The sequence below is a fragment of the Archocentrus centrarchus genome, chromosome 18, assembly GCF_007364275.1.
Source record: "Archocentrus centrarchus isolate MPI-CPG fArcCen1 chromosome 18, fArcCen1, whole genome shotgun sequence".
In the NCBI taxonomy this organism is placed as follows: Eukaryota; Metazoa; Chordata; class Actinopteri; order Cichliformes; family Cichlidae; genus Archocentrus; species Archocentrus centrarchus.
In genome coordinates, this window is record NC_044363.1 from 12,657,748 (window position 1) to 12,671,910 (window position 14,163).

At 40.6% G+C, this 14,163-nt stretch overlaps 2 protein-coding genes across 2 annotated transcripts in view; one reads left to right on the forward strand and one right to left on the reverse strand.

Annotated features, from left to right (window-relative positions):
- The first annotated feature begins 9 nt into the window (after positions 1-9).
- Positions 10-3,955, forward strand: LOC115797010 (uncharacterized). Its single transcript, XM_030753497.1, has 4 exons — positions 10-17; positions 647-715; positions 2,113-2,770; positions 3,128-3,955. Exons 1-4 carry the CDS (start codon positions 10-12, stop codon positions 3,407-3,409), a joined length of 1,017 nt encoding a protein of 338 aa, XP_030609357.1. The 3' UTR covers positions 3,410-3,955.
- LOC115797503 (ankyrin repeat domain-containing protein 46-like) overlaps positions 3,774-14,163 on the reverse strand; it is a 33,062-nt gene continuing 22,672 nt past the window's right edge. Inside the window, exon 2 of the mRNA XM_030754090.1 lies at positions 3,774-4,413. Coding sequence (XP_030609950.1) covers positions 4,266-4,413 — 148 coding nt within the window. The 3' untranslated portion in view covers positions 3,774-4,265. The remainder of the gene's footprint in view (positions 4,414-14,163) is intronic.

Genomic DNA, 14,163 nt, shown 5'->3' on the forward strand with positions numbered 1-14,163 from the left:
TCTTGAGGCATGCGACTGTATTTAATTTTATTTAATTTTATTGTCCAGCTACACAGCCACAGTTGGAGCCCCTGCAAGCAATAGAATACTAACTATTAAATATTTCACTAGTCCACCTTTGAGTCTTGAAATATCAAAATTAGTATAAGTTGTGGTAAAGTAAGTTGTGTCTTTAGGATCTGCTGGAAATTAATTTTTGAGTATCATGTTATATTTTTTATCATATCACTTTGTATCATTTCTGAATATCATAAAAAGTAATGATAAGTTAACACACTCTACTTTCTACATGCAGTGACTGGCCACTTTAAATATCTTTATAGAGCTGTGATGTCATATTTGCTGCAATTTCTGCAGCCCTCTTTTGTCAGATCGCTCTAAAATGGCATTTTTAATGTCAATCACAGTTTTTATCCAGATAAATAAAGAATATATAACATTCACTACCAAAAAGTGACTGTCTCCGGCTCAAAGTGACTTTATATCAGTCATGAGAGATATATTTGACACAGGCCAAAAGGTCACTTCCTTCTCTTCATTTTTTTTTTTTTTTTTGGCAAATATCACTTTTTGGCAAAACACCCCGTCTGTGTCCAAAGAGGCTTCAGCATTTAATTTAAAACATTAGGTACTAATAACCCTGCAGATATAAAATACCAGTCCAAGTATTTGTCCAAAAATGTGACTGCTTGGACACACTCCAAACTTTTGACGGGTACTGTAGACCAGTGATGAAAATCGTCTTATTTTCCTTGCAGCCACGAGTAGCGTTAAAATTAAGATAATCGTTACAAAACGTCCACAGACGGGCCTGTGTTAGTGAACTAGGGGCAATGCTTAAAAAACAGAAAAATATCTGACCAGAAACATGAACCCTGGTCGCCTAGTTTGTCGCATTATTGCTCACTGATAGCCTATCGTGTCACACCCTGGCTTCGTAGCCTCTTTCGCTTCCGTGTTGTGGGTCATTGAAATCTCAGTACAATAATGTTACACAGACCTCTTTTGTGGTGTTTCAGGTCAAAAATAAACTTAACTTTAATGATGGACGCACAGAGGACAGCAAACAGCGGCCTTTATTTAGATAGGTCGTTAAGTCTGAACAGGTTACATTAGCTTAGCGTGCTGTCAAGGCTAACATGCTAATCTAGTGTAATTGTAGTCCGCCCGCTGGTCAGAGTAATGCAGCTAACTTATGTTTGATTAGCTAAACTTTCTCTGAGCAGTAACAATAACCAGGAGGATATGTCAGCAGCTTTACATTTGGTGGCTTTTCACGAGAAACCGTGAACATTTTAACTAACGTCAACACAGCTAACGAGCAGCTAGCTGAGCCCCAAAGGTTACCTGAAGTCCTGCAGGAATCCTCTTAGACCCAGGCAGCAGAAAAAGCCGCTCACTAACTTTCCCGTGTCTTTACCGCACAGACCGATGCAATAATCTTTTGTTTTGTTTTGTTTTACTGATAAGTTGTTTCCGCTGCCCCGTGGCCAGTTCACTGACGTTATTAAAAAAAAAAGAAAAAGCTGGAAGTAGACGTGGCTCAGCAGCAAGCCGTGTATTTTCTGCACTTGAATCTGAGGAAATAAAATGCTCTGCGATTACAAACAGTATAAATGTTAAATAAGGGGCCGCAGATCAGGTTAAACAGCTAACAGAGTGTATCAGTGGCGCAATGATTATAAATAACAAAGGTTTTATCTACTAATCAACTGCATCAATAATTTCAACCATTTGCAAAATTCACTTTAAATATTACTAGTGTTTTTTATCAATGTGAAATTTTAAATGAGTTAAAAAAATAATTAACTGTTATTTAATTATTTAACAGATTGTCTCTTCAGGGAGGAGCCAGTATGTTTCTATAAAAGGACATGTCTGTGTTATTGTGTGTTATTAGCATACAAGGAGGTTTGTGTGTGTGTGTGTGAGTGAGTGAGTGAGTGAGTGAGTGTGTGCGCGTGCGTGTGCGTGTGGCTTCACTTACAGAGGAGGGGCTGAAGGCGATATAAAAGTCAGTTTTGTGGAGTGGAAGAAGGAGTCGCTTCCCTGTCACTGTGTCAGGATGGCACTTGCATCAGTCTTTCTACCCCTTGTTCTCGTTTTTATCAGCCAGGTTTCTGGAGAATTGATCCAAGCGAGTGCAGGGGAGGATGTTAGATTTCCCCTCTCAGAGGATTGCAGGAAAGGACACGGAGCGCTCTATCTACACCTGAAGGATGGCAGCACTCAGATAGTCGCCTCCCTTGCTGGTAACTGGAAGCCGGGGCGAGCTCACACTGACCGGGTGATTGTAAGCAGCGATGCTCTGATACTGAAAAATGTAGATTTAAATGACCAGGGACTGTATGAGTTTACATGTGAGAAGAAAAACACGGAGCTCACTGATCTACAAGTATTTGTACCCTCTGAAGTTGTTGTCTCCGAGGGTGAGGATGCCACCCTCTCATGCCGCTCCATCACGTTAGGTCAGTCTGTGAAGTCTGCGCGCTGGAGGAGAAACGGAGAGCTGCTGCTCGAGCTGAACGGCCGGACGAGGGAAATTACCTATGGGAGAGGCTTTAATGAAAGCAGGGTGTCAGTACCATCAGGCTGGTACCAGCGAGCAAACCTGTCTCTCACCTTAAAGCGAGCTGAGGTGAAAGATCAAGGCGCCTATTACTGCGACATCGACAAGGCGGAGAAACACCGCTCTGCCGTCCGCCTAATAGTCCGAGTGATCGTCCCCAAATCAGTGACCACGCTTCAGCAGCCTACACCGGCACCGTTGGTAAGTACACTGTATTTAAATGTTTTTTATACGTGACTGTAAACCTTTAACTTCCCAAGATAGCAATGGGATTGGTGTTGTTTGCTGCTCTCTTGCGTCTCTAATTCCTCCACATGGCTGCTGCGCACTCACACAGTTTCAAGGGCGCACAAGGAGACGATTGTTGCAGCGCACGTCTTGATTTAGCTTGAAATACAAAACATTAGTGCCTTGCAGATCAGTGATTTTGGCGTCATTTCAATCACAGATCAGCAGATCAGTGATTTTGGCGTCATTTCAATCACTTTTATTAGTTAAAACTCCCTCAAACTGCTGTGACTAACTTTTCTATTTTCGGTGCCTTCTTGCCCTCCGCAGTCACCAGAGTGTCCTTACTGGACATGGACCACATTCCTCATAACAGCAGCTGGATTTGTAATCGTTGGGCTGCTTGCTTGGCTTATCTGGAACAAGATGTTCAAAGGGTCTACACGAGGAGCTGGTGGGGAAACATCACAGCGTGAAGAAGGTATGAATTTGAGAGGCGTCAGCAACGGCGGTGGACTCCTCAGCAACAGCCAACGTGGAGGGAGAGGATGTAGAGGACAGAGGACAGAGCGTGACCAACAACAAATGTTTATGTTAAACGGTTTCCATTGATTTTTATAAATGGGTATTTTTAACCCCCCCCCCCAAAGTTTACTGGACCAGTGCGTAACTCGACTTTCTCAGGAGTCCAAATCTCCTTTTTCCCTCTGCTGTTAAAATGCTCTCAGGTTATGTTTCTGTTTTCTTACACTGATTTTTGTCTTCTAACCAAGTTATACCATATGTTTGCATATCTAATACTAGTCTATAAATTGTTTTAAACTGAAGACAAAGTTTTTCCCTCTGACACAAAAAGATGAGCTTTACTCTTCAGCTGGAAAAAAGGTCGCCTTCATACACAACGCCAAAACCTCACAGCACAGAAATCTCTGAAGCTTCGTGAAACATTTCATGAAATTGTTTATTCTTTGTAACCTTTTTATGACACTTTAATTCACTATTTATTCTGCTTATGGCTTTACTCTGTTATCATTTACAGCGAGCGTGTGCCCTGTCTGCCTGTTTATAGAGATTTCAAGCTTTGCTTACATGTATTTACTTTGTTTACTTTGTTCTTCAAAAAAACTCACAGAACCTGCTGTATGTTAATAAAGCTGACTTGATAACAAAGTGACACTCTCCCCTGATTAAGATTACAGTCATTCATACATGATTTTATTCATTTTGCACATTGAATTACTTCACATTTGTTGGAATAAACTGAAAACCTTTAACAAAAGCACATTAAGATAAAAGTAAGAAGCATTAATCTGCTGCCATAATCCCAAAGAGCATCAGATGTGGGCAACAAAGAAACTAATATCTGGATTTGGGTTCAGTGTAAACAAAGCTGAACGCAGACCTCGCTCTTGCATTTTAGTGACGCCTTAACCACACGCTTCCTCACCACCCTCCCCCATGCCTTCGCTCAGTGCACCAGCTCCAGCTGGCTGGTTGAAAAAGGCAGAACCCTGTTGACGTCATAGGTGATGCTCAGGGAGAGCAGGGCGATGACCACCAGCAGCAGCAGGACCCTCCAAAAACCCAAGTCCTCCACAAACTCCTGCCAGGTGGTCCTGAAAAGGATGAGTGGAAGAAAATGGATGGTTGAATCACAATTAGTGACCTACTGATTCCTGTAGGAGCCTGAACATAAAAACTGATGCACTAATGTTCTGACGATCAGATTACCATCATTTTAGCACTGTCACTACGAAGTGATGAGACTAGTTGAGCATAATACTACATCACCCCAAACGTCAATCAAACTCTTTGTAGGGTAGTTTTTAATGCTTAAACCTAATGAAGTCAGTTTTTTAAATTAAGAATGTATTATAAATGAATATCCTAGTACTAAAACTGTTAAAATACTACAAATGAGTCACTAAACCATCCCCTCCAGTCTCTGAATGTGTTGGTTTTTTTCACACATTCAGAGACTGTGTGAAAAAAAAAAAAATTGGGGTTTTTTTTTGAATACATGGATGTGAATCATTAGACATGAGAGAGGGCAGACAATAAAACATGTTCATGAACCCAACAATAAGAGTGGAAAATTTGTTTCCACGATCACACATTCACTGCTGTGAGACTGCATTCATCGTGAGATCACTACATAAGTTAGCAGAGATTAAGTCAATGAGTTTAGTTCAGAGGTATCACTGACAAACAGACTCCTTTTTAGACCCGTGTCTAGAAATGAGTACGTCAATGAGCCAAAACAGAAAGTCAGGGAAGCTTTCAGTTTCATATCTCATATCAGTTTCCTCTTCACCCTCTACACCACAGACTTCAGCTACTGCTCAGAGACCTGCCATCTTCAAAAGTTTTCTGATGACTCTGCAATAGTTGGATGTATCAGCAGGGGTGATGAGGATGAGTACAGGAGGACAGTGAAGGACTTTGTCACATGGTGCAAGCGGAACCATCTAGAGCTCAACGTGACAAAGACAAAGGAACTGGTGGTGGACTTGAGGAAAGACAAGGCACCGGTGGCCCCTATGTCCATCGGAGGGGTCAGTGTGGACACCGTTGAGGACTACAAATATCTGGGAGTACACATTGACAACAAACTGGACTGGGCTAAGAACACTGATGCCCTATACAGGAAGGGCCAAAGTCGCCTCTATTTTCTGAGACGCCTGAGGTCCTTCAACATCTGCCAGACTATGCTCAGGATCTTCTATGAGTCTGTGGTGGCGAGTGCCATCCTCTATGCTGTTGCATGCTGGGGCAGCAGACTGAGGGCGGCAGACGCCAACAGACTCAATAAACTGATCCACAAAGCCAGTGATGTGGTGGGAGTGGAGCTGGATTCGCTTATGGCAGTGTCGGAGAGGAGGATGCAGTCTAAGCTGCAGGCCATTATGAACAATGGCTCCCACCCACTCTACAACACAGTGATGGGACACAGGAGCACATTCAGTGCAAGACTCATCCCACCAAAATGCACCACAGAGCGCCACAGGAGGTCATTTCTACCTGTGGCCATCAGACTCTATAACTCCTCCCTTAATAGGTGACATTGTGGTTCATCAGTGTCATTCATTTATCAGTATTCAATTGTACATAAAATTGTTTAAATTTCCATATACATTGTACATACACTTATACATTGTACAAAAAAGAACTGTGCATATATATATAATGACACCTATTTAAAATTTTTTGCACTCACAATTTTCATATGTGTATAGATTTAGATGTGTATATAGTCAAAATATCTCTTTAGTCTTTATACTTTTATGCCTTTAGTGTATGTTATTGTGTTTTAGGTTTACTCGTTTAAATGAAACGGTTGCAGCTGTAACAGTAGTAATTTCCCTTTGGGATCAATAAAGTATTCTGACTGACTGACTGACTGACTGATATCATGGCCTCTGCATGAACTAATTCTTAATATTTTCCACTGAGTTGACTGCAGCACAGAAAGCAGCAGTGCTGTTTGTGTTGCTACTGCACTGACACAATGAAAAGGAATATTTCTGCTTTTACACGAGTACCAGAAAATTCCAGCACACCTGCACTGATGAACACAGAGGTAAAATGTGAAAATCCTTCCTAAACACTGCAATTAAAATGTACTTCCTGAAAACAGTTCAAGGACTTGAAACTTAAATGTGTTTTTGTTTTTTCGAGTTCTTGAATAAAACGCCTGCTCATGTAAATAAGCAGCAGTTCATGCAAATAAAACCCATTTGAACTGTGTGAACTTGCACAATGTGTGTCAGCACAGAAGAAAGGGGTAGAGAGGCCTTCATACATACATATATTGAAGTCAGCATTTAATGAATGTCCAAAATGTCCAAATCCTATTTTCCCCCCATCACAGAGCAGCCAAGCTGCTTAAAGGATGGTCTCTCCACCTGCACAGCATTGTGCAGTATTCTGTCCGAAATAGAATGAAGATTCATACTGCGTTCAAGTGTGTGTCTATAAAATATGGCAATAACTTCCCCTTCAGTATTCCTACACTGTCATTATGAATGTGTCATTGCAATCAGCCCCTGATTCATGTTTAAACTCAGCGTTTTTGATTGAAAATCAGACAAAAAAGCTCTGTATATCACCAAGTCAGTTTTTAATGAAAATGTTATTTTTGCCTAAATCATATTTTTTTTTAAATATTTGTTTGTTTTTTGTCATTTCTGAAAATCGGGAAAAAAATCACATTCATTATTTTAAGAGGGGGACAATATCTGACTTCCCCAGAGAAAAAAAACAAACAAAAAACCCCCAAACCTAAACAGAGAAGTCAGTAAAACCTCTGAAACTGGCTAATGGGATTTTTCTTATTAGTGATTCTTCCAGTTATTTCTTACACTAGATACTCTGACTGTGTGGGATTTACTACAGAACTGGTGAGCATGGCATGAAGCATATTATCTACGTACAACTGCAAAATGAATGGAGTGACTGGTTAACCTGAAATATATCTGGCTATAGTTGTGGAGATTCACAGTGCCAGTCATGTGCTGGTTTAATAATACATTTGATAACCATCTTGCACTGCCTCCCATTCCCTGATGGTCTTCAATCCGGGCTGTAACCTGCTTTGGACTGTTTTGATCATGGGAATGCGGTTACAAGGTGATGGATGAAAGGGAATGCCGACTGTGATGACAGCGCTTCCTTGTGTGTGTAATATATTCTTTTTCATTCCCCCCATAACTGCTTGCCAGAGTCCCAACGATGATGTTACCGACACTGCTGACATCCCTGATCGCTGAAATTTAAACTGGTTTGGTTCAACTTGGTTTTATCCTTCTTAGTGCAACATGGTAACTTATGCTGAACACATACAGTAACCTGAGCAGGTTACTGTAATTCACATGTATTCACTTGGATAAATGTGTTTGATTGCCTCTTCTGCTGCCAAGTTTGATTCACACGGCTGAGATTACAGCGGCAGACATTTGGGCAGTCACAACTTTTGCAGCAGTCACAGCATTCTCAGGCCAGTGTGTGTGTAAGTCTGTGCCGGTGGGCTGGAGGATTCACCCCCACCTTGTCCTGTTGGATCCTTTGGTTTGTGTGTGTTTGCTTGGTTCTAAAAGAAAAGTAAAAGGTTGTGAAAGCTTGAATAGTAAGTGTGAGCAAGAAGATTTAAGACTTGGGGTTAATAGTAATCTTGTAAAGTGTCAAAGGCTTATAATTGGACTATCTGGAGGTGTTTAAAGGAAACATAAATGATGTAAAGGGGATAGATCCCTGTTTAAGGGACTGAGTTAATAAAATAACACTAAAAAAGTGATAATGGTTAAAGGTAAATTGGGAAAATTTGAATAGAATAAGTGCTTAAAATGGATGGGTAAGAATAAATTAGGCAATGGGGTAAAATTGGGTGAAATGAGCTTGAAAAGGCTTGAGGAAACTAGAGGATAGTGGAGAAATTAATAAAAATTATAATTGTGACAATCATAATAGAACGATAAACAAGATTATATCAGAAGAATAATGAAAAGCTTGGAAATAATCCGAGCCTAGAATGAATAAACCAAACTGAAATATATTCAAAACTTAGTGGTGAAGGTGGTGAGCCTCAGTTCTGTATGTGTGGAGAGGCGTGGATCCTGTCTGTGTACTCTGTGTGTTTCTCTGTGTTTGTGTGGGGTTGCAGACCACTGCAACTAGTTAACAGGAGTTGCAGAGACATTATTACTGATAAAATAAAGTATATCATTCATGAGTTGTCTCTTATTGCTAAACATCAATGAGCTCCTTTTTTTAGTTGTAAAACTATGTTTTTAGAGCAGATATTTGAGTTTGTTAGAAACTGTATGGAGTTTGCAAAGGAGACCTATCATTTGATAAAGAGACTCATGAGCCTTTGAAGATTTCACCTTTTAGTTAATGTTACGGCCCGGCTCGAAAGCCACAACATAAAGTGGAGACTAACACCAGAGCCTTAAGAACAAATGGTTTTTATCTTGTATCCCATGGTAAGATCCACTAAAACCATTGCAACCGAGCAAGCAGAAGAGCAAAAGCGGCGAGCCCTGCAAAGCTGACGTCATGCATGCCTTTAGCCACACCTCATCAGGCGCAGATAATCAGCAATTAGCAGATGCGGCACATGAAACTCTCTCACTGCCACTGTAGAGAGTGGGGTTTGCAGATGGGCATAACAGTTAAAATATAAAAGACTGGCAAAAAGAGGATTTTATGCGTATAAACAAAATCCATGAGACTCCCGTAGGTGGGGATTTCTATGTAGTAAGAATTGCACAAGCCCAACAAAGGATGTGTTGATAGAGAAGTGATTAGAGCAGCAGTGGGCAACTCCAGGCCTCGAGGTCCGGTGTCCTGCAGGTTTTAGATGTGTCCCTGATCCAACACACCTGAATCAAATAGCTGAATTACCTTCTCAGTATGCAGTCAAGTTCTCAAGAGTCCTGCTAATGACTTCTATATGTGATTCAGGTGTGTTGGATCAGGGACACATCTAAAACCTGCAGGACACAGGGCCCTCGAGGCCTGGAGTTGCCCACCCCTGGATTCGAGGATAATTTGAAGGTGAGATAATTTAAGTGTGAAACAAAGGGAAACTTTCTTTGTTGATGAAATAATAAAGTGGTATGTGGAAGAAAAAATTCATTGTGAATAATGATTGTAAATGGTGATAATGAATTAACCGTTAACCCTCTTCTTCTGCTCTGAGAAGAAAACATCAGAAGAGAGCTAGAGATCATAGTGAAGCTGGAAGCAAGCTGACTCCAATCTAAAAAAGGCAAGTGTGTTTTTGGGGTGGCTGTAGCTCAGTAGGTATTGGAAGGTCAGCGGTTCGATTCCTGGCTACTCCAAGCTACATGCCAATGTATCCTTGGGCAAGATACTTAACCCCAAGTTGCTCTGCGACGCAACTGTTGGAGTATGAATGTGTGTGAATGTTAGATAATTAAAAAGCACTTAGCTTAATTAATCATGGAAGTGCTTGTATGCATGGGTAAATGGAAACGTGTTGTGTAAGTGCTTTGAATGCACATACTGAGTAGAAAAGCACTACTGTATATAAGAACTAGACCATTTTCACACATTCCTTTGATAAATACCTGCATTTTAAGAAATTATATGGGTACACATTTAGTTTGCTTTCAGTGATGGGTTCATAAAGGCTTATGGCTAAATTTGGGGGTTAATAAAGCACTGATTTGATGTGACTCTGCAGAAGATTTTGCAACAGAGTGACCAGTTAATTAACTAAGGGGATACACTTAGGTGGTTTAAACTTGACAAATGTGAGTGCATATGGGGTTTAGTGTTCCTCTGAGAGAAATTCATTTTAACTACAGGCCGTATAATAGTGGGAAGTAACGTTTACACGAAGCCGTTTTCACTGGAAACTGTGTCGTTTTGATGCGTTTCAGCCTTTCGTTTACACGATGGCGTTTCAGAAACGATCCGCGTTTACACGATGACGTGAAACGATGGAAACGATGAAAACGATGTAGTTCCCATGCCAGGCCACAAGTTGCCGTTGGTTTTCTCTTTGCAAAGTTTGTTTATGCAAGACGCGCATGCGTGGAGTGACAGTAGGTAGTGCGGCAAATTGTTCATTGCTTACAAAACGGCCAATGTGAGAGGCTTTGTGTGGACTGACGATGAGGTTGGATCGCTGCTGCACACAACACTGAATTACAAAACAGTAAAAACACAAGAAAAGCATAAGAAGCACTCATGAATCCGCGAGCACTGTTTATCAATTTGCGTGTGCGTGAAAAAATGTGGCCGTCGCAACCATAGTGCGCATGTGCGAGTTGAGCGTTTTCAAATCACCCCGGTTTCAAGTGTTTACACGAGAACGCAAGCCGGTGCGTTTCTGAAACGCTCCACTCTGGACCCCGTTTTCGAAACACATCGTTTTCACTCTGTTGTCCTGTAAACAGAAGGGCGAAACGGATCAAAACGACACCGTTTCAAAATGAAAACGGTCTCGTGTAAACGGCACCTTAAGATAGCTTGAAGTAGTCTTAAGGTAATTAAAGAGAGTCATTATAATATCAGAAGGAAAAAGCTCCCTAATAAATTTCTCTGGCCTAAGCAGTACAGAGGAGTAATCTTTAGTGAAACTGCTCATCACAAACATATGAGAAACAAGGATGGCCAGATGATGAAAGTGGGACCAGTGGAGACGACTATAAAGATATCAGCAGTTCCAAAAGCAGGAAGAAAGCGTCAAATTTGAAAGCGAGAGAACACGAGGAAGAGAAGGCTGGAAGAAGATGGTGATGAGGAAGTGACCCAGAAGGCATTGTGGGTGATGCCACCTACAAAAGAGAGGAAAAGATGAAGAGGAAAAAGGATTCTGAAGAAGACAGCTCTGATGAAAGTGACTATGGACAGTGATGGGAGCTTCAGAGAGCTTCAGAGAGATGGAAGGAACTGGCTGGGGACTTTGCTGAGATGATAAAATCAGCTGAAGGTTCAAGATGGGCTGAGGCCTGTCCAACAGAAAGATGCTCAATGTGTTGTGAAGCTTTTGTGTAGAGAAGGGATAAGCAGTTGGGGACTTCCAGATTGGATATCCTTAGACAATGGAAAGGAATTTGTGAATATGAGTGAAGTTGATGATCTTACTATGATCCTAACATTTATTCTGATTATTAATTTCTTAGTTGATGATGCTTACTATGAGAGAGAGGTGTTTCCACAGGGGCTATGGAATAAAAGGTGACATAAACAGGAGTAATATTGAAGTAAAATATGGGAATTTTATATTTGTATGATACAGATATGCGTCTGTTGCCTATGCAAAGATAATGTTCAGTGTTTTCTTTTTTTCAGAAACAATGTTCAGGGGCCCGCTGAGCTGAAGGGTTCATGCAAATGGACAAAAAAATGAACTGAAAATGTCTAGAATCAACATGGACATCAGAGGAAGAGTCAATGCTGCTGAAGAGCTGCAGTTTGATTTTTTTTTTAAATGTTTGGTTGTGTTTACATGATATTAAATATTGATTTATTATGTGTGAACTGTAGTAAAAAATAATAGTTTGATTCAGTCTGTGAGAATTCTTCATGTATGGATTATTCTTAGATGTATAACACTTTCTGGGGTTAATTAATTTGGGAATGATGTCTGTTGTTATTGGGTGACTACATGGGGGCCTCAGATGTTTTTTTCCTCTGCTCGGGTTTAGGGATATAGGATAGGCAAGGAAAGGTCCACAGTAAGGTCCGATAGATCGACCAGCTGAATATGGACATTTTTTATTTTATTTATTGAGGTTTCATGTGCGTTTGCCTAAAAACATATACCAATTGTTAGAATTCCGCCCTTATCGTTGGAAAATATTTGAGGTGCTATGATGTGGTCGCTTAGGCAGTGAGGGGCCGTCAGAGAATTTGTAAATAAATCTATGCTATTCTAAGATGAACTTTGTCAGCAGAGAACTCCTTCAAACACATAGCATCAATATCAAGAAACAATAATAATGGAGTCACAACAGGAGTAATCAGAAATCAAATGACTTTTTCAAAGTAACTATGCCATCACTTCTCCTGGCAAGAGAAATCCTATTAATGGTAACAAACAGGGTCTCTGTTACAGGTTATTTTAATAGAGCCATTCACAGTCCAACCCAAAATAGCTCTCACTGCATAAAACCTACCCCTTGCTTTCTAACAACATCCCATGGTTCTAAGGTCTCTAAGGTGGGGTGCTTCAGACTGCATGCTTGACTGCGACAATACATTCCTCACAATCTTGTGGCCAGTGCACATACAGCCAGACACAGACCATTTTCTCATACAGCGTATGAGAGATGCCCAATGTGAGCCACACACAGCATGTGAGAAATAATGATCATTTCATTTTAATTAAGAAATGAAATGCCTGTGTCTCTGTGATTTTTAAACAATGACATCTGACAAAGTGCACAGAGCCACACAGCTTCTTTACATAAACAGACTAGAACTGTACGTCTAAACTCTGTCTCGTTTTATTTTCAATGGCTTTGAGAGAACCTGTGATAAATAAAGACACTTGGGACTTTTCCCCACATGTGGAAAACAAGGATGTGATATCAACAGTGGATCCATGATCAGGTCACTTTATCAAATGAGCCCATTTGTTGGCTGTAAGAACTATATTCTTTGCACTTATTAAAAGTGCCACTATGGGTGCAATGATGCCAGGAATAAGGCCTGAATTACGATATTGGGGCTACATAACCAGAAATCTCCTCTGAACCATATTTTAACATTGCCCAGTTTGTCCAGTGGTGGAGCTAGACTTTTTTTCAAGGGGTGGCCAAAGGGTGAGCAAGGCTTTATCAGAGGGGTCCATATACAAATGATGAATGAAAGGAAACAAATATTTTCTCACACACACTCAAATTAAAATGGTTTATTTAACAAAGATTTGCCATGACCAAACAAGATGTTAAACGGCACTATGGAACAGTGAACATGTAAATGTAAACAAATTCTCAAAAATAAATAAATAAAACTGGCTCCAAATAGTAAACTGCAAGACAATACCACCAGAGCTGACCAGCATTACCCTGGTGGTATTTACAAAGGTTTGAGAAACACTGCTATGGTCAAATAAGCTTTGAATGGGAACAACATACTGCAAACTCAAAGCCAGGATACACTCAAGAGAGCATAATTCTCCGATTTTGGTGGGAAGAAGCAAAATGTTTTACAAAGTCATCCATGTTGAGGGTATGTGCCCTCCTTGACTCAACACTGAGAATGCCAAGGTGACTTAACCTGTCATCAGCCATAGTTGTTCTAAGGTGGTTTTTGATCAGTTTTAGAGCAGAAAAACTTTGCTCACAGGACGCAGTATTGACTAGGATAACAACTGAAATCTTACAAAGTCTTAACAGCTCATGAAAAACCTCTTTATAAGGTTCCAGGAACACAACAAAGTCAAGTAAAGTAGAGGGTCTCTCTAACCCACTTTTTTCTCTCCTCAGAAGAAGCCGTCTGGTTTGGTGAACCTCATGTTTAAGATCTTCTAGATCTGACTCAAATGTCTGTCCAAAAGCATACAGTGATTCCTCTTTCAAGAATAATGGGCTTTATGGGACTAGAGACTGAACCCTTAGCATTATCTCACAATTCTTCTGTGAAAACGCCTCTCAAGTTCAGCTGTGAGACAGTCAAGTATCTGATAAAAGACACCTCTGTTAAAATCCTCATTACTTTGGTCACTGTGCCTCTGTCCTACAGTAGTCATTACCAGTGAGTCCAAAAACCTAGAACTGGCCTTGTTCTTGTTCCATGCTGAGTTCTTGGGAACTTTGTCAGACAGGGCTGAGCTGGACCTTCCGCTTTAGTTCTTGAGATGTCTGGAATAAATATTAGGTAATTATATT

Coding starts and splice junctions, on each gene's coding strand:
- LOC115797010 (XM_030753497.1), top strand. Junction 716..2,112: donor ACACTCCAAACTTTTGACGG/GTACTGTAGACC, acceptor CGTTTTTATCAG/CCAGGTTTCTGGAGAATTGA. Junction 2,771..3,127: donor AGCCTACACCGGCACCGTTG/GTAAGTACACTG, acceptor TGCCCTCCGCAG/TCACCAGAGTGTCCTTACTG.